Raw genomic sequence first — 19,319 nt, 5'->3', positions numbered from 1 at the left:
TGTACAGTACAGAATCGCTGCATCAATCGCTAGCAGTGTGACTCTGAAGTGCAGTGCTGTATGTCCACGATGTCCACGAAAACATTTTTGCACCGTCAAAAAATAAAATTGGCTACTTGATTTCACCTATTGCTGGTTATTTTTATAACATAACACCCGCGATAAACGAGGGACAGCTGAGAAATATAACATTTGAATCCATTTTCTCTTTTGCTCTGAGGCGCGGGGGAAAAATATCGACAAGTCAATGAACATCATTTACAGATATATTGGGTAAATGCCCGAGACATCTATAGAAATGTAAATCGCCGCTTGATTCATTCATTTGCTTAACTTGTTTTGGACCGTAAACAAGGCGTGAATAGGACACCGGAAACAAAGCTCCCCACTGAAGTAGCATATGCTAACGTGCACATAGTCAATTAAAAGAATTCTGTTTTCGTGGATGCCTGGATGTTAAACTTAATTGTTACACCTGGTAAAGCAGCAACGCTGATCATTTTATTAAAGATGAAAGAATTTCGACCGTTTTTACCTCTCAGTGATGCCACAGTGTTCCTTTGACTTCGGGACCTGAAGCAGACGAAGGTTTGAACCCAGATTACTCCGCGAGGCTCCTGACTACGGTAGCCATAATGTTCTGACCATCCATCAAACGGTGCAGCTTCATTGCTTACCAAAGTCGTATTAAAACAATTTTTGACAGATTTTTGAGCACCGTGTAGCACATGAAATCGGTTCGAGGTCAATAAGCACAACCAGAATTCATACATAAGGCGCACCGGATTATAAGGCGCGCTGTCAGTTTTTGAGAAAATTAAAGGATTTTGAGTGCGCCTTATGGTCTGAAAATTACAGTACAAATATCCTGTCACATTTGATCTCTGTGAGGTCAGAGGTCAAATTTACAAATGAATACCTCTTATCTGTGACCTACTCCTACATAAGGTTTGTGTAATCAGAGTAAAACGTCTGTATGTTTTAATACAATAGTTGCTACTAAAATCTTTGACTTTGAAAACAATGACAAACAAACACGTTCAGTCTAAGCTGAAAATGTATACATTTGTGTGACAATGAAAACACGCAAAATTCACAATATAATTTTTTTTGGATCTTTTTATTGATTTTAAAAAAAATTTAGAGTGCCCTCATAAGTTGTGTATTAGATGGCACAAAACAAAACCCCAATAATTTGACAATTCCCTCTGAGCAAGCACTAGGCGACGGTGGGGAGTAAAAACTTCCTTTTAACAGGGAGAAAACTCCGGCAGAACCAGGCTCAGTGAGGAACGGCCATCTGCCTCGACCGGTCAAGGGTTTTTAAAATGACTCAATTAGATGTTAAATAAATTGAAACTGAAAATACAACGTCCAGATGAACAAAATCTACTTTTAGGGACTTATATAACAGTAACCAAGTATTTTCTGCCTGCGAACAATACAGTAAGACCCGCAGAGAGAAAGAAGCTTGTCATGAAATATTCACCTTCCGATACAGTGATGGCATGCTCCCTGAAAACCTTTACAATTATATTATCTGCATATTCATGGTCTAATTCCATGAATGTCAGTATGACATCTGGCTCTTTCCATTTCTGTAATAAAGAGCTGTAAACCATATCACTGATGAGTATCACATTATCAACTTTGATTTTTTTAAGTCTAGGCCAGATTTTTATGAACAATCGTTGGGTGATGGCATCAACTTTTTCAGTACAGGAAGGTGAACTGGCATTTTTGATGACGCGCGTCACCACCTTCTTGATACAGGCTTCCACAGATAACCTGTATTTTTCAGCCTCTTCAGCATCACACAGGGCTGGATTCTGCATAGTGTCGATCAGGTGATTTTTAATGATATTGACCGTCAGTTTTCTCAACACTGGGTCCTCGTCGTTCAATAACATCTTTAATTTTTTTTCTTTACAGAATGTTTTCTGACGTAGCTCTTGGTAAATGGCCCTGTCGAGATCTTTCAGTTTTTTTTCATGTATATGCAGATCTTTGATTGTGTCGTCAGACAACACGTGTTTTAAAAGATACCTGTGGAGTTTTTTAGAAGGTTTGTAGTGCGATTTCTTTGCAGCCCGTGTGAGCACAGCATCAATGAGTGCGCTCACACGTTGTTCTTCATCATCATCATAATCGCTGACACTAATGCCAGATGATGATTTTTTCTCCAGTATTGGAAATATATTACTTTTAAATTCTTCTAAAAGTGTTTCAGAAATGGCTGTAGTTTGTTCGTCCTCATCATCCTGGGCTCTAAACCACGAGAAGAACCTTGCCAATAGGTTTCTTTTTTTACGGAAGAGGTGATCTTCAAATATGGAAATGATCACCTCTAGGTACGGCTGACCTACGGCTAGCGCAATGATCACGAGATCAGGGTTAATGTCCAGCCGCTTTGTGATGTCTTTAAAAATCACCTTTTCAAGTTTTTTAATCCCCCTTTGTGTAATTTTGAGAGGTTTTTGCTCAACTTGTGCCCACAGAGCTGTGAAGAGGCGCTGCTGAATCGTGTCAGATGGCGACACCTTTGCCTCTTTGGAGGCACGTGTAATAACAGCATTTATTAGCTCTTTAACGAGCAGCTGTTCTTCTGACACTGGAGGATCCCCCGGATTCTGTTGCTGGTGCGTGACTGAAGGCAGCACACACAGTGCTTCATTTTCCCCTCGTCGCTCTGTAAAATGTTTACCCCAGGGACGACACCACATTCAGACTCTTCAATCTTTGCCTCGACTTCAGTGGCGCAGATTTGAATCTCCTCGGTTGTTTCAATGGCAGAATTCATATTTTCAAATGATATAACTTTTTTACAATCTGGACTTGATTCTGTATTTTGTGTAAATTGCTGAGTTGTGTCTTTGACATTAATGCCTCCTTACTAAACTTACCTTGTAACTAACGCTGTTTTAAACGGTTGTACTTAAGGCTTTTACCAAGGTGATGTCACAACAAGACATGAAAGGATCAAAGGGATTCTAGTGCTAAGCCCCGCCCACATCCGAAATGACGGCGACGTGACGTTACCCTAGCAACCGCTATACAATGGCGATCCTCAGTTGTTGGGATTACGTGAAACTTCTTTGGATGTCAGACATGTAGCCTGCTGGTCCACTGCTTTAACCCACAGCAAATATTGTTAAAATCCTTCGTTTAAAGTTAGAATGTCAAGCGACCCCCCCTCCGACCCTCACCCACTGTGTTGTTGTCGGGTTTACCGTGACGGCTGGCAAGCTATGCTAATTTAAATGTTTATGTAGCTTCACTCATTCGCCTGCAGACACAGGCGGCTATCAGAATGGTCACACGTCTTCTTAGAGGACGTTACAGGTGAACACGCGCGGTGAGTTACAGCCAGCGAGGAGTCACGCAGTTTTTGCGTGCATGTCTGTGCTCGTGGACATTTTTGAGCAGAAACACTTGTTATTAAATTATGCACTTACACTCAGAGTTAGAAATGAAATATTTGTATTAGAGGGAAGGAGTATAACAAACTATAAATTAAGCTAATTTGCACGTTTTATTCTGCTTTTCTCATCAAAAAATGATAATGTACGAAAAATATCTAAATATTAACAGAAGAAAGTAAAACTAAACTGTCTCACCACCCCTCTCTAAAATGAATATTTAATATCATATATAAACGCATACACTTGTGCTAACAATTCAAGAAACATTTGGAATATTTTATATCCCTCCCCTCTTTTTCCTTTTTTCCAGATCCTACACATGTGACACATGGGCAGCATGGTGGCACGGTTAGCACTGTTGCCTCACAGCAAGAAGGTGCTGAGTTCAATTCAAACCATCAGGCCAGGGTTTCGTCTCAGGCTTCCCTTTCTGAAGGAGAAGACATCTGACGAGCTGCACTACGCTCAGGACGCCACAGAGTTTCTCTCTCATATGGGTAATAAAGGGCTTGCAGATTGGCCAGTCACTGCTGCTTTAAATACATTTATATACAGGTGACAATTATGTTGTTGGGTTTTTTTAAAACAAAAAGACAGAAAGTCACATTATTTGATCGTAGAGTGTTAAAAATTCAAAACAGGAACAGAACTGTGAAACATTTCATAATTCCAGCTTCTAATTTTGAAACATTTTTATTATTTTAGTTGGTTTTTAATGGTCTTCTTTGCGATACATGATCACATTTTTACAAACCTAATGATCAAAAGATTTCTGCTGTGGCATGTTAACCTTACATGCTGCATGACATTCAAAACAAGCTAGCTCCCTCTAAAGATGTGAATTTTTAAAAACAACACAGAAATATAGATTATTCAATTTTAAGAAATGTTTAATCATTTGAACTTTTTGTTCTTCAGATGAAAATGACCACATGGAGCTCTTCTGAGTTGTGTTTCTCTTGGCAGGGTGTCTGATGAGAGTGTCTGATGCCGACGTGAGGCAGCTCATATTTGAATGCGTGAAATCATTCTACAGCTCTGTGGCTCCCAAACAGATGCTCGATGGTACGGATGGTACCACACGAAAGCCTCGGACTTTCCCTTCTAACAACCGATTTTCTAGACTTTCACTAAGTGAGGCTCTGTCATGGCGTCTGTGGTGGCATGCTTGTGCTTTTCTTTGTCCTTTGTGTTTCTTCTCTTTTCTTTTCATTTGTTTTCTTCATGTTTTCTTTATTAGAATTGGTTAGATTTCATATAGATATGTACATGAGCTTACAGCCGTACCCAGTGTCCTATGAGGCTGTTCAGGATTAAGAGATAAAGTTTTTGAACACATGATAGCACAAGTTGAATAGATCATAAAATCTGTCAAATATGAGGCTGAAATAAGGATTGGTAACTTATTTTTCTGATAATTTAAAAGAGTGTTTTGGGTAGACTTTCAAGAGTCATATCACCAGTGTGAAGTAGGTGGCTGGTCAGTACAAGGGCTCATTTTTACTTATATATTTTGTTGTTAGTTTAGTCCTTATTAAAGTAATTGACCATCATTTGTTCCAGAAACTCATGTTTAGTGAGACTCTAATTTTTATTTTCATCTGAATCTAATTTGTGTTTTTTTTTATGACCATGGCATGACTTTTTTAATGATGATTCCTCTTTAGTTATCAGTGTAATTATCTTGTTCCTTAATGTGTTTTTCCTTAATTTCTGTTTTATGCACGCTTTTAGAATTTTTAATGATTATTTTTAACATTTCAAAAGTTTTGGGTAATGATGGTTCATCTAAGTTGCACAACTCTGCATGTAAGCATAGAAGCAGTCAGTTTTAAATTGTTCCTGGTTTGAGTGACTTAAGTGTTTGGCTTTCAGTGTAGATATAAGCCTTTCAGTATTCTGCTTTTTCCTGTCCGTCAGAGCACTTTGTAAACATTTTAAATTAGCTATTTAAAATCAATTTTCTTAATTATAAAGATTTCTATCGACGGATGCTCATCTGTCTCTAATGAGTTTGGTCTACACCAGGGGTGGGCAATCTCAGTCCACGAGGGCCGGTGTCCTGCAGGTTTTAGATGTGTCCTTGAACCAACACAGCTAATTTAAATGGCTAAATTAGCTCCTCAACATGTCCTGAAGTTCTCCAGAGGCCTGGTAATGAACTAATCATGTGATTCAGGTGTGTTGACCCAAGGTGAGATCTAAAACCCGCAGGGACACCGGCCCTCGTGGACTGAGATTGCCCACCCCTGGTCTACACCAATCCACCGTCAGACAGAATGTGTACTAATCAAGGAAACGGAAGGCGACTGAAGCCATGTAACACGGACTCATAAGTGGGATAACCTGACAAAATATAGGACTCTCACATGCTTTTGACTTTTAATGAAGTATGTAATCCATGTAATACACACCTCATTAAATAAAGTCCAATGAAACATTTTCATTTGAATTTTTAATCAGGTTTTCTTTATCTGTATTTAGGAAATGGGTAAAACACTAATTATATTTTAGATAATATCTATGCAGAAATATACAAAATCTTAAAGGGTTCGCAAACTTTTTCACAAACTGATCAATCAGTCAGTAACTATATTTTCTCTTTTATTCCAGATTCTTACTTTGGCCAGGGTCACAGCTTCCACGCCACCGGAGGCAGAGGCGGTAAGAAGGCACAGACGCGGCACTGTATCAGAGTGCTGAGATCGGTGACTTCTCTGGGTGAAGAGTCTGTAAACCAGGACCTCTGTGATCAGGGAGTCATCAACCAGCTTCTGGGTGACTGGACTGGACACATGACACATGCTCAATATCAACATTTACTGTTGATGAATTCAGTAGAGTCAAAGCTGTCGTGTTTCCTCAGGGATTCTCATGCAGATAGACGCGGGTCCTGATGAAGATGATGTCGTCGCTCTGGAGATAAAGTCGGATATTCAGTTGATCCTTTCAACGCTGTGTGAGACCGACATGCACAAAAGGTAAAGCTCATATAGCTAACTTAATTAAAGCGCTTAGAGCTGGGTAGTTGGATATCCGGTGAGTCTGTGTTTGTTTGCTGCCTGTTCTGTTTCATAGGAACTGTTTGGCTCAGAGGGAGTTGAGATGGCGGTTCATTTTCTGAAAAAAGGCTCCGACAAGTTTTACAGCGGCCTCGGACACAACAAGCTCGTGCTCTCCACAGTGGACTGTGTGTGGTCAGTGAACTGCAGCACACTTTAATAGATGAACTGCTGTATTCATATTTGTACAGTCATTTACATTTGCCAGATCCAGGCTAGAGTAATATGAGAAACCAGAAGTGTAACTCTGTTAGCCAGATGTATGATGATGTCTTTGTTAGGCATAATTTAATTGTATAATATAGTTTCTGTATTGGAGCAGATGAAAAACTCACTTCGATTTAATGGCATAACTGCCTTAGCGGACAAATGGGACTTGCTCAGTTTACATAATATGAATGCAGTTCAGCTCAGAGGCATTTAACCTCTTAAATCTGGGGCCTTTTGCTGATATTTATTTTATTTTCAACAATATTTTTCGTTTTTCTGAAGGTTTATGCAGTAAACTAGTCATAATGAACATTAATCAGTACGACTCACAGTGAGCTTGGGAGTGGCTGCAATCACGGCACTGTAAGAAGGTGACAGACGTACTATGGTTGTTCGCCTTCCTTGACGCCTCGCTCTAACCAGTGTTGCTCCCTGCCCAGGATGTGCACTTCCTCATAATTGAAAGATTGGCCACTGGCCTGCAGGTTCAAAAGACTGCAGAGTCCCACCCCAAGGATGCAGGTCTTCTGTGTGTTTAGCGAGAGGTTGTTTGGTTTCCCTGATGCATGATAAACAGCAGTCCTCCTGGCACTTAATGATGTACACTATATTATTCTGTTTACTCCGTGAGACCTGGGGTCCTTGGAGTGGACCATTTTTTGGCGTAGTATGCTTTGGAAAGTGACAGAGATGCTGTGTTTTTCAAAAGCCTGCCTCAGCTGTTCACATAAGGCAGGGGTATCCAACTCCTTAAGGGCCGGTGTCCTGCAGGTTTTAGATATCACTCTGGGTCAACACACCTGAATCAAATGATTATTTCATTACCAGGCCTCTGGAGAACTTCAAGACATGTTGAGGAGGTAAATTTATCATTTAAATCAGCTGTGTTGGATCAAACACATCTAAAACCTGCAGGACACCAGCCCTCGAGGCCTGGAGTTGGACACCCCTGACATGAGGGATCACCAACAGTTTTTATGCAGGCAGTGATTAACCTTCTGGATCCTGGAGGATCCTGCAGGGGGGGGACTGTGCTCTGAGGAGATGGTGCTGTAGCGTTCTAATAATACCCAATTTGTGCTCCAGAGACTGGTGAGAGTTATGCCTTAAATACTGGGCTGTAAGCATTAGTTTATGGTACATATGAACTTTCAAAAGTCTCCCTATTACTCACAGTAATTTGTCCTTTGCCTGTCATATTTCATATCCTCCCTGGTGAACTCGATGTGTTTGTCCACAGAACGTGAGTGAATTGTGGTCGATATGAACAGAATCAACTTTCTGGGAAACATTATTCACTACTTTCTACAATATTATCTACATTTAATCATAGTTTTATCCATAGGCTATAGTGTAGTAACAGATATGACATTAGAGAGGGTCAGTGAATTTTAACCTAATCTGGAGAAATATTTGATGTCTACCATTAGAAATAAAAGTACAGAATCTCGAGATCTGTTATAATGACCTCGAGTTCAGGTCATCATAACACTTGTCATATGGGTCTAAACTTGATTTTTCAGTTCTGTTACGGACCTGCGAGCAGCTCAACAAGCACATTTTTTGTTGCAATTACAAGCCAACTATCAGGGGTCTATTTTTTGTCTCCTACAGCTGAGAAAGTTTCTGTCTGTGCGCCTTTTCTCCCATCAGGTCGTGTATCGTAGGCTGCTACACCACAGAAGATTACTTTCTGGTTAAAGACGGGGTGTTTCTTCTCCTCCACTTACTCATGTGTGAGTAAAAGTTTCCTTTTTTCTACCTGTATTTTGCGATTAAAAATAGGATTTCAGCTGCTCTGTGTTAAAGCTAGTTCATGTAAGGCAGCGTTCACAGGTAATATAAACGTCCTTTTCTCCTGCAGACAAGCCCCAGGTGTGTGCACGGTGCGTCCTCGCCATCTGCTAGAGTTATGTGACAACCCGAACACGGTGCCGTACATTCTGACTGGAGGGACGGCAACGGACAGACGGCTCCGAGACTCCTGCTGCAGCTGTGGAGAGAGGAAGAGGAGGAGCTAGGAGTTCCTCGAAATCAACATGGAAGCATCGCAGGTCGGTCTAGTTGAGCACGAGGAGTAAATGATGAGGCTTTGAGGAGAAGAAGAATAGTTTGTGGCTGACACATTTATTCAGTGAGACTTAAAAAGCCAGCCATTTACTGTCATCCAGACATTCAGCTCATTACACTGAGAACAGATTTAATCTTTTTCTTTCAATTAGATATCAAATCGAAAAAAGAACTTTGTTTTTTAGATTTCTGCTGCACTAACAGGTCAATGTTTCTACTAAACTGCTGATGCAATTAAAAAAAAAAAAAAGTATCCTGTTAGTCTGTAATGTTGTTTTGGGGTCTTTTACAGGCGCCTCTGCTTTGTCCTCCACTGTCTGTGTTGGACTTCGACATACACAGCATTATTTCTTTTCCCAACCTGGATTTTATAAACATCTGATTTTTATCTGACATTTTTATGTAACGATAACGTTCTGCACCACTGAGCCAACCAGATGCAGGGAATGGTTAAATATAACTGGAAACATAATTTTTTGTGTGTTTTTGCATAGCTGATGGATTTTTTTTCATCTCTCCGTCTCAGACAGAAAGTTTTAAAAGTTTTACATTTTGCCAGCAGGTAAAAATCAGATTTTAGGCCCTTTTGGCTCTGTAATCTCATATATTTCTCTTTGTTATATCTTTTATCTTGAAGATCCTCAGAGGCCCATCCTCAGTCTTTTCCAGCTGGATGAAGCTCAGCTTTCATTTCCTGCTAACGTGCCGAGTGCTGCAGTATTGGAGATGTCAGAGAACCTGCGATTGAAGATTTACTCCGTCTTCTGCAAAATTGGTAACCAAACAAATTATTCAGTTTCATACTAAATGTAAAGTATTTATTAAGAAGATTTTGTAATTAGATTATTTGATTAGCCCAATTTCTTTGTAGCTCCTCCTATAGACCAGTTTACATATTTATTTATTTAATAATAAAAAAAATACCATTAAAACAAAATCCAGAAGGTTGTAAAACAAAAGGCTATTTTTACATGTTGCTTTTGTAGCCTTTCAAATCATATTCAGTCTCAATTTGGCTTTTTTTAAAATGAAATTTATCACTTATTGATTGAAGATATTTTGAAGTTTTGAAATAGCAGAGTAATAAAATGATATCATGATGTTCTGTTCAAAACATTCAGTTGTTGGGCACAGCTAATATTGTTATATTAAAAAGCAATCAGGAGTATTTGTGACGTTTTCTTTTTCAGGGTTTCAGGATCTTCCTGGATTGTTGGGAAAAGATTATGTGACTCTGACCATCATCAGGAGGTATCTAGACTTTAAGGTAAAAGTGAAGAGAAAATACTGTTGATGCTTCATATAATAGTTGCTCAGACTTACAATCTGTTCAAAAGTTTGTTCAAACCTGAAATTAAAATGAAGCTTTAGCTGTTAGTAGAGTAGAGATATTCAGCGTTAAAGTACAAAATTCCTCGTTCAACAAAATACAGAGAGCGAGAACTCTGAGGGACCAACTTATTTTGTCTTACTGTGGCTGAACCAGCAGCTTAAGTTTTGGATACTCAGGCAGTGAAAGTCTGTCAGGAAAACCATCTATAAATAACCGTTAGTCACAGGGAGTAAAGACAGACTTAAAGGAGTCTGGAGCTCTCTTAAAGGTTCCAGATGCAGAGGACATAAACCGAGATAAACATCAACATGTCTGTCTCTTGTGGTGCTGCAGGTCGGTGAGGTGTGGGATGAGATCAGTCGGGAACTGAGTCTGGAAGGCGTGAGGCCGATCAGCCCCGACCAGGAGGCTCTGAGCACCATCTGCAAGATCGCAGAGGACACGGCGAGGAGGATCGTGGAGGAACAAAACAGCATCCTGGAGCACCATCAGAAGGAGGACATCAGCGAGGAGAAACTCACATACACAGAGGTACGGAGTAAAGGAGTGGAAATAGCTTAGATGAAAGTCACTTAAAATGTTTTTCTTTAATAAAAAAACACAAAAAAGACAAAGTATATTACACAGATTGTTTTTTTTTTCTTCCTGAGCTACTATACAAATAATCAGATTTATTTTCACATGCATAATCAAACAAATTCAGTCTTTTTTTTTTTTTTTTGTACTAAAACGTTTTCATTGTATGTTTGACTAGAAGCAGAGATCCTCTGGGACAATGTGTTTTAGTTGGAGGAGATCAGGCTTTTTCTGTGACTGCTCCAAAACTGCCTTTACATATCAGGACCTCTCCAACACTGGATAAAACTCGTTTAAAGACCCATTTTTACTCTTTGGCTTTTAATAACGCTCATGCATTATTAAAAGCCAAAGAGTAAAAATGTCATTATTTTGTCATTATTTTATTATTAATGATAAAATTATTATTTTATTCTTATTTTTTTCTTATCTTTTATTTTACTTTCCTTTTAAATTTTATCTGATTATTTTATTGTACAGTACTCTGGTCAACAGTTGTTATTTTTAAAAGTGCTATATAAATAAAATTGATTTGATTTGATAGTAAAATGAGTTCTGACTTTTTTTTGTCTTTATCACAGATGAAGTCTCGCTGGAAGCAAAAGGAGTTCATGGAGAAGTCATGGGATGATTATGTTTCTAGGACTTCAAACTATGAAGCCCTGAAGGTTTAAAGATTTTTAACCATAAATTCTATCCTAATAATAATAAAATAATAATAATAATAATAATAATATCTAGATTATCTGTATAAGTAGTAAGTGTATATTTTTGTTATGTGCTTTGTATACAGGAAGTAAAAGCACAGAGGGAGAAGAACGCCGAATCATCCAGACCTAAACCAAAGCACGAGGATGCTGCTATCCGCCCTGCTGAGGTCTTTACACTTAACCTTTCATGACGTTTACAGGTCACCCACTTCATTGATTTAAAATAATTAAATCTCATATCTTATTTGCACAAAATGGAACAAAGAAAAAAGTCTGTTTCAGGTATAGCTCATTTTCTGGTTCTGAGAATGAGCATTTTAATGCATGTAATGAATTTCAGCTTAATTTGGAGTTTGTGGCTTAGAAAGCATCTCTGAAATTAGTTTTAATAGTAGATAAATCCTGACATTCAGGGGCCCAATAACATAAGTTAAGAAGATGAATGAAAATATAAGATGAGATTAGACGTACTTTATTATTGCCAAACTTGGGAAACTCCTTTATTACATTACTTAAACTAAAGTTAAATGGAGCAAACTAATACATAGCCTTTCTAATAACTTAGTAGATCTTAACTCTGCACTAATAATGCACAAAGCACAAAATGATCATGAAGTCAGCTTAAATACGCAGGGGGTAAGAACAAATGGTGGTGAGGAATTGGTGTAGTTATTATGCAAACTTTTAATATTTTAAGGTGATAACCAAATATAAATCTGATGTTTTGGTGAAATGTGATGCCCTTTAGAATATGCTCTGTAAAGAGTTGTTAGATACAAAAGAGTTTCTTTATCTTTAATTCAGTTCTTTTCCTGTTATTTGTGATGATCAAAATTTAAAAAATTGAGGAGCAACTCGCTGTAGTCTTGACGTTCTGTTTCGGTGTGTTTCAGCATTTCATCGGACACGTCGTTGGAGTGGAGAGCACGGACGCTCAAGGTCCGGCAGGAGTGAAGGTGACGCTGGTCAGAACGCCGGTCAGAGCCCCAAGCGAGGACAAAGGAGAACCAACAACACCAAACCCAGACTACTTCAGCACGGCGTCTTCTGCAGACTGACGTTACCGAAGTCACTCTTAATACAAGGCATTCACATTGTTCATGTAACAGCATTTATTGTGCTGCACACTCATAAAATTAAACTGCATTAATGTAAAGACTGCATTAAGGTGTTTTACAGGAATTGTCAAGATACATGAGTAGAGCAGAGGGGTCAGAAAGTTCATTACAACTTAAAGTGAACTTTAATGGTAAATGGCCTGTATTTGTATAGCGCTGTACTAGTCCCTAAGGACCCCAAAGCACTTTACACATCCAGTCATCCACCCATTCACACGCACATTCACACGCTGGTGATGGCAAGCTACATTGTAGCCACAGCCACCCTGGGGCGCACTGACAGAGGCGAGGCTGTCGGACACTGGCGCCACCGGGCCCTCTGACCACCACCAGTAGGCAACGGGTGAAGTGTCTTGCCCAAGGACACAACGACCGAGACTGTCCGAGCCGGGGCTCGAACCGGCAACCTTCCAATTACAAGGCAAACTCCCAACTCTTGAGCCACGATCGCGAGTTAAACGATAGTTTAAAGCAGTCCAAAATAACTGAGTCCAATCGGCAAGAAGATACATACGTTTTGTTTTGTTTTTAAACGGGGGGAAAAAGGGCAGTGAAGGAGTGACTCAGTCCAAACAACCCACACTAAAAAAATAATATTATTATACCCAAAAATGCAGACTTTAAGTAAGTTAATTATGCAAGTAAGTAAGTTAAGTAAGTTAATTATGCAAGTTTTTTGTAATTTTGTTACCAAAGTGAAATGTTAAACATTAAACTTAATGGTTAAATGAAATTTACTTAATTGGTGTGCATTCAGTTTATACCAAGCATGTTTACCTTATTGATTAATAATTTGAATAATTTGCATTTTACTCACAGTTATTGCTTCGTATTTATGGGGACAAGTACCATTGTTTTGAGTGCAAGGTGTAATTCTAGACAGAGTGACGATTAGGGATTAGACACAGGTGGAGACTCATACATGGGGGGACAAAACTCCAGAGCAAAACAGAAAGGAAAATGAGGAGAAAACAACCTAAAGGTATGGAAGTTTGTATCCACCATCTAAAAAAACAATTTGGGGTTGTTAACTCAAAAAGAAAATAACTTAAAATTTTACCTTTGCTCTGCCTTTTTCGTTTTCTGTGGCAGAAACAAGCTTGCATAAAAAAGACACGTACTAAACACAGAGACAAGAAAACTCACATTAAACATGAACCCAACAGCATTAACACAGAGACGAGAACAGATTGGGACAATCTAAACTCAAAATAGGAACCGAAGCAAAATACAGACCAACATTTAAAAACTAAGGCTAGAACAAGAAAACCAACTTATCAGGAAGAGAAACCAAGAAAGATAAAAGAAAAATAATTCAAGAAAGCCGCTTATAGTGTTTATATTTCTGGTTCCTGTGGCTCTAGAGGGATGCAGCAGATGCAGACGTGAGGTCACTCCATGTGTACAATCAACACCTTGTAGTCTAGCCCACCACCCCAGCCCTTTATACAGGCACACACACAGTCTCTGTCCTTTCAGACAACGTTACACTGGCTTACTTTAATTTCCTGAAGACTTATCTGAGCCATAACCAGACTATTATATTTTTATTTATTTACATATTTTTCAAGTCCTCTCAGCGTGACTGTCAGAAGCAGTAACTTGGCTTTCCTTTGGAGCTAACATGACTTATTTCAGTGCACAGAGCATTCATGTACAATCTGTTTTAAATTCAAATTGTTTTGTTTTCAAATAATTGTGGTTTTTGCATCAAAACTAATAAAGTAATTCGATTTATTAACAATAATCTTTAAATCGTTAAAAATAAAATTCTAATGTTTTGGTATGTTTTCATCCTGCATTTATGTAACCACTCCTGCACCACGAACAAAGAGAGCCTGAACAATCAATGTGGCCTCATAGACTCCGCTGGATTATGTAACATCACTGTACCCTCAAACATAATAAGCCCACAGTGTAATTACAATAACGCTCTCATTAAATGCTGCAGCTTGCAGTTTTTTTGGCTATAAAAATTAAACTTTTTACTGCTGGGTTGTTAAAAAGTATTTTCTCTTTTATGGGTTACATAAGTGACTGCAGTGCATTAACACACATGTTCCTTCAAGCGTGCAACATGCTGCACAGAGCGACCTCTCCTCCTTCTCCTCCTCTCTCCGCTCTCACCCGTTTCACTGGCTGGATGGCCAAATCACCCCTGACAGGCCGGAGCTTTTCATGCAGCGCTGCGAGTGTTTGTGTGGCACACTGTACAAAAGAGCAGGGACACAGGACCCTCTTCAGCACGTCGGGCTGCCCGCTGTTTGCTCAGACTGCCGAGGGGCTTCACGGGGCCGGAGGTCCGTCTGCCGTCGATGAAGGCACGTCTGGATCCCAACTGGATGCTCATCAACTCCACGAGGACCTCCTAACTTCAAACTGTGAGGCTGATATGTTTTACCTGAAGGCTGATGACGCTGTGGAGACACCAACAATAAATGGTTTATAACACATTATAATGAAGCTGTTAAAGTGATAAAGTAAAAGTTTATATAATTACAGCTTTTCCTGTCATCAGTTAGCTTCTGCTTAAGGCAAATACGTCCAAAACATTTTAAAATGTGTTATAAACTGTTTATTAAAGGGTCACACAGTGTAAGCCTTAGAAATACTAAACAAGAAGGTATTGATATTAATAAAACTTAATATCCTCAAACATTTCCTTACTTTAGTGGCTTTGAAACTGAGATTTATGTGACAAAACATATGTAAGGCTGTGATATCAGTTTGAATTACCTCAATAAGACTAAACTACTTGGGTTAAAGACAGTTTTATGTTGTCTGCGACGTATTAGGTTTGTTAGCTCAAAATAAAATTAAAAAGTGTTCATTTCTCCACAGAGATTTACTTCTCTTGAGTATGGTTTAAATATGTATCTATTAAAAACATCCTCAAATAAACCAGGCAGTTCAAAGTGAGGCAGAAATCTGTTTTTAAAGTCGATTTCCATCAAGAAGATTAAGTTCTCCTTGAGATAAATCGAGGGTGTCACAGCAGGATAAATGAGATGTGGAAGAACAAATGTGTCTTTTTCCTTTATTTTTCTGTAAAATGCATCTAATTGTATCTTTTTGGGCTTTTCCCATCAAACAGTGAAGGCATCCAAAGCAACCATAATATATTCAGCCAGTTTGCCAGACACTGAGTGAGCCTAGTCCTAAATTAAAAGAAAATTTCACTGAAGATCTCCTCTGAAAATTGTTTTAAATCTAAGTCCATGTCTGGGAAACTGAGCCATACTGTCTGCATAAATCTCATCTAACAATGCTCACTTAATGAAAACAGTAAGAGGGATGGGAGTTTTCCTCTCCTGCAGGAAGCTCCTCTCCCATCTGAGAAACGGAGGCAGCAGGAATGATGATCAGACTGGGAAGACTGACACCGGGATACTTCCGCCTCCTCCAGGTTTGTGACTCTTAATTCCTGATTACATCCATGTTTCATCATTAAGGGGTTCTTCATCAGTAAACGTGTGTGCACAGAAAAGTCTTCTAGCTGTCGTTATCATAAAGCAAATCTGAGTCTGAATGAATATTTTATGGTTTCTATACATTTTTAATAGCGATACTTTAGACTATGAAAAACCGCACCAGTGGGCAGGATGTTCAGAAAGCTCCATCTCAGGAGGGTTTATGTTATATAAGCTGTTCAGACTCCAGCAACAGAAAAATAACTGATGCTGTCGTCCTGCTCAGTTCTCAAAAGTACCAAAAATGGTGGTGAGGTAGGTGAGTAGATTTAATGTTTACCTTCATAAAAAATGAGTGACTTCTTCTTTAGCCTTTACTTTATATCAATTTGATCTGTAATCGCTCACAGATCAAAGACACATCAGTGGTTCAGGAAAACTTTTTCCCTCCATTGGCCCATCGGCCGATTAAATCACACTTTTTGTGTCTAATTTAATTCCTTCATATACTGTTAATTTAAGCTATATTAAAGTAGTTGAAAAAACTGCAGTGAGGCAGGTTGTGTCTGGTGGTAAGGAGGTAGGTCTGTCACGCCTAAAGGGTGGAGTTATGCAGACTCCTGGGCATGTCCAACAGATGCACAGCTGACAGGTTATGATGTTTGCTACTGTAGTGAGGTTGGAAAGGGTTTAAAACTTGTTACTTTAACAATGATTAGATTTTATTAATCCACTCTGAGAATAAAAAAATGGAAAACTAACTGAAGACATGCAGAAGAGACAGTGAGGCAAAGGACTGAGGGGTGAGACGGCGCTGTGTATACACAGAAATGCAGTCTGGGATGTGAACACAGCAGTGAAAAACAAGAAGTAGGTGCAGACAATCAGCACAATCACAGGGGAGGACGTAAAACTGATTACGAGTCGCGGAAGATGACTTATAAAGTAGAACAGGAAGTGAGCAATCATAACCAAATATTGAAACACAAACGTAAACTTAACATGGGGAAAAAATCTGAGCAAACTAATAAACTCTGATATACAGTAACTCGAACAAAGACTGAAAAGACTGAAAAGACTAAAGAAATACAGAATGACAATGTAAACAAACAAACTAAGACCCAGTTAGAGGGTATTTATTAATAATAAACGAGAAATAGTGCTGGTCCACGGTTACGGAGGTGTGTGAGGACTGATTCGATATCACGATTTGGTCATTTGTGTTGGTTATTTTCACATTAGTGAAATGTTACCAGGAAAATAAAGGGATCAGGATTCCTTTGTGTTCTTTATGCCCACACATTTTTATTACCGTTATTAGTGCTGTTTTGTCAAAGCAAGCATTTGTGCCCTGACACACATTGATGAGATGAATCCGTCACTTCCAACTCATCATCATCAGTGGTAAAAGGGTTAATTTTACCCCAAACCACGACCTTTCCTAAACCCAACCAGAGAAGTTATATATGATGTAAGCATCACATATTTCGTCCCAGTTATCAGTCTCATTTAAGGTGTGGAAATTAAAGCACCTTCTGGGGCCTTTTCCTTTGTTTTATTGAATTTAACTTTATTGGACAGCGTGAACATTTAAAGCTGCCATCAGCCAGATGAATTATTACCCAAGTGGAGCATTCACTGAAACGTCATGAGTGTCTCACTATAGCAGCCCCTAGGTGACTGAAAGGAAAACACTCAGTGAGGAGTAAGAATATTTTAACAGCCTTTCTTCACCTGTGTGTCCACCTCGTTCACAGAGGCAGATGTCGGGTGAGGTCCAGATTCAGCCGCAGAGCAGCCTCATCGATCCTATCGCCATGACGATGGCCGCGGTGGGGATGGGAGTGTCTCTGTACAGCGCCAGGCGGATGTCAGAGAGAGTCCAGCTGAAGCGGCCAAACGCCTGAGAGATCTCACCTGTTCACCGGTTCAGTTTCTGCTGCGCGGGCGGTTCATGCGACGTGTGTTTGTGAACGTCAGAGAAAGTCAGCGGAGGAGGAGTGTGTTCATGTGTGTGGGTGTGTCTGTGTGGTGCTAGAAGGAAAGTCTAAGTGTCCCCGAAGGAAAATGTGAGTCGGTCATCAGCATGTCACATGTGTGAAGCTGTAGTTTGATAACCCTACGTGTTGTGTGCAGGATGTCAGAGATTTGTACTTTAATTCAGTTAATCATCAATTAACAAACAGCATTAGAGTTTAGTTTTAATTTAAAAATGTGTATAATACAGATGTAGTTCAGTTCAATTTTATTTATATAGAACCAAATCACAACAAGTCGCCTCAAGGTGCTTTTTATTGTCAGCTAAAAATCCTACAATAATACAAGGAAAACAGAGAAAAGCCCAACAATGATTAGACCCCTATGAACAAGTGCTCTGGTGACAGTGGGAAAGAAAAACTCCTTTTTAACAGGAAGAAACATCCAGCAGAACTAATGTAAGTTATTTTATTCATTAATATTAGTCACAAACGCACCTTTCCAGGCATTTTTGGTCGTTTTTATATAAATTATCTGAGTATTTCTTCACTAATCACACTAAGCATCTTCGAAGCATCTTCGAACGACTTACTGGAGAAAATGTCTGTAAATGTAAGATGCTAACTCAGAGATATCTACACTTTTTTGTGCGTCTAATAAAAATGTTTGCATTTTCTGAGCTCTGTGTGCAGACTAATGTTTTCAAACAGCAGACTGCAGTCCATTCGGGTGCTTCTCGGCTCAAGGACAACAAGCCTTTAAAGCACAACAGGATCGCACCATTCTGTCCTGTAAAAGCAGGACGGACACATCAGTCAGAATGTTTTCAAAGCGCTCTCTGGTTCTCAGGCTTCATCCATGTGGAAACGGTCTGAGGGGAAACGGATGCTGTCAGGCGACTGCACAGTCTGTATGGGGTGATTAATGTGACTGAAGCTCCAGCAGTGGAAGTGATTTTACTGCAAGACATGAATCGTGACATGAGTTTATTTTCAAATCGACTGATTCTTCGGTCTCACATGAGTTTGTCCATTGGTCCGGGATGTTGGGATGAACAGACTCCCTTTTCTGGTTCTCGCTTTGGGTCACGCTTTGAATCGGTTCTTTCCAATCAGGCCTGGGAGTGACTCAGAGCTGTAAAGGATGATACCCAGTAATAAATAGGGGACTTACAATATCACTGCTGATCTAGATGACCGAGCCCTCCTGTGGGTCACTGCATGGGACTTGTTTCTGTATCATATCAGCACATCTGCCTCCAGATGGACACCGAATAACACCCTGTCCTTTTCTGTGTCTCATTCCTGAACATAAAGGCATACAAAACCATAAAATTGATGCTTCTAATATAGATCGCGATTATATTGAAAGAGCTTCTAGGAAATTTAGTTAGTGCCTGTTAACTACATGGTGATCATGTTCATCTTAGAA

At 39.3% G+C, this 19,319-nt stretch overlaps 2 protein-coding genes and 1 long non-coding RNA gene across 3 annotated transcripts; all 3 read left to right on the top strand.

Moving 5' to 3' along the window:
• The first annotated feature begins 2,976 nt into the window (after positions 1–2,976).
• LOC146492846 (cilia- and flagella-associated protein 69-like) lies at positions 2,977–6,407 on the top strand. Its single transcript, XM_085149425.1, has 5 exons — positions 2,977–3,355; positions 3,733–3,919; positions 4,389–4,487; positions 6,036–6,200; positions 6,289–6,407. The coding sequence occupies exons 2-5, from the start codon at positions 3,751–3,753 to the stop codon at positions 6,405–6,407; spliced, it is 552 nt and encodes a 183-aa protein (XP_085005551.1). The 5' UTR covers positions 2,977–3,355; positions 3,733–3,750.
• Positions 6,408–8,642: 2,235 nt separating this feature from the next.
• On the top strand, positions 8,643–13,085 carry LOC146492845 (cilia- and flagella-associated protein 69-like). Its single transcript, XM_085149329.1, has 7 exons — positions 8,643–8,748; positions 9,402–9,539; positions 9,955–10,031; positions 10,431–10,628; positions 11,255–11,341; positions 11,467–11,550; positions 12,277–13,085. Exons 2-7 carry the CDS (start codon positions 9,491–9,493, stop codon positions 12,439–12,441), a joined length of 660 nt encoding a protein of 219 aa, XP_085005455.1. The 5' UTR covers positions 8,643–8,748; positions 9,402–9,490; the 3' UTR covers positions 12,442–13,085.
• A 1,630-nt stretch (positions 13,086–14,715) lies between these two features.
• Positions 14,716–18,567, top strand: LOC146492844 (uncharacterized). Its single transcript, XR_014872067.1, has 3 exons — positions 14,716–14,882; positions 15,819–15,907; positions 17,669–18,567. It is a non-coding gene; the product is annotated as an uncharacterized LOC146492844 (long non-coding RNA).
• Positions 18,568–19,319: the final 752 nt, after the last annotated feature.

Source organism: Neolamprologus multifasciatus, chromosome 22 (assembly GCF_963576455.1).
Source record: "Neolamprologus multifasciatus chromosome 22, fNeoMul1.2, whole genome shotgun sequence".
NCBI lineage: Eukaryota > Metazoa > Chordata > Actinopteri > Cichliformes > Cichlidae > Neolamprologus > Neolamprologus multifasciatus.
This window is presented reverse-complemented; position numbering and strand designations above follow the sequence as displayed.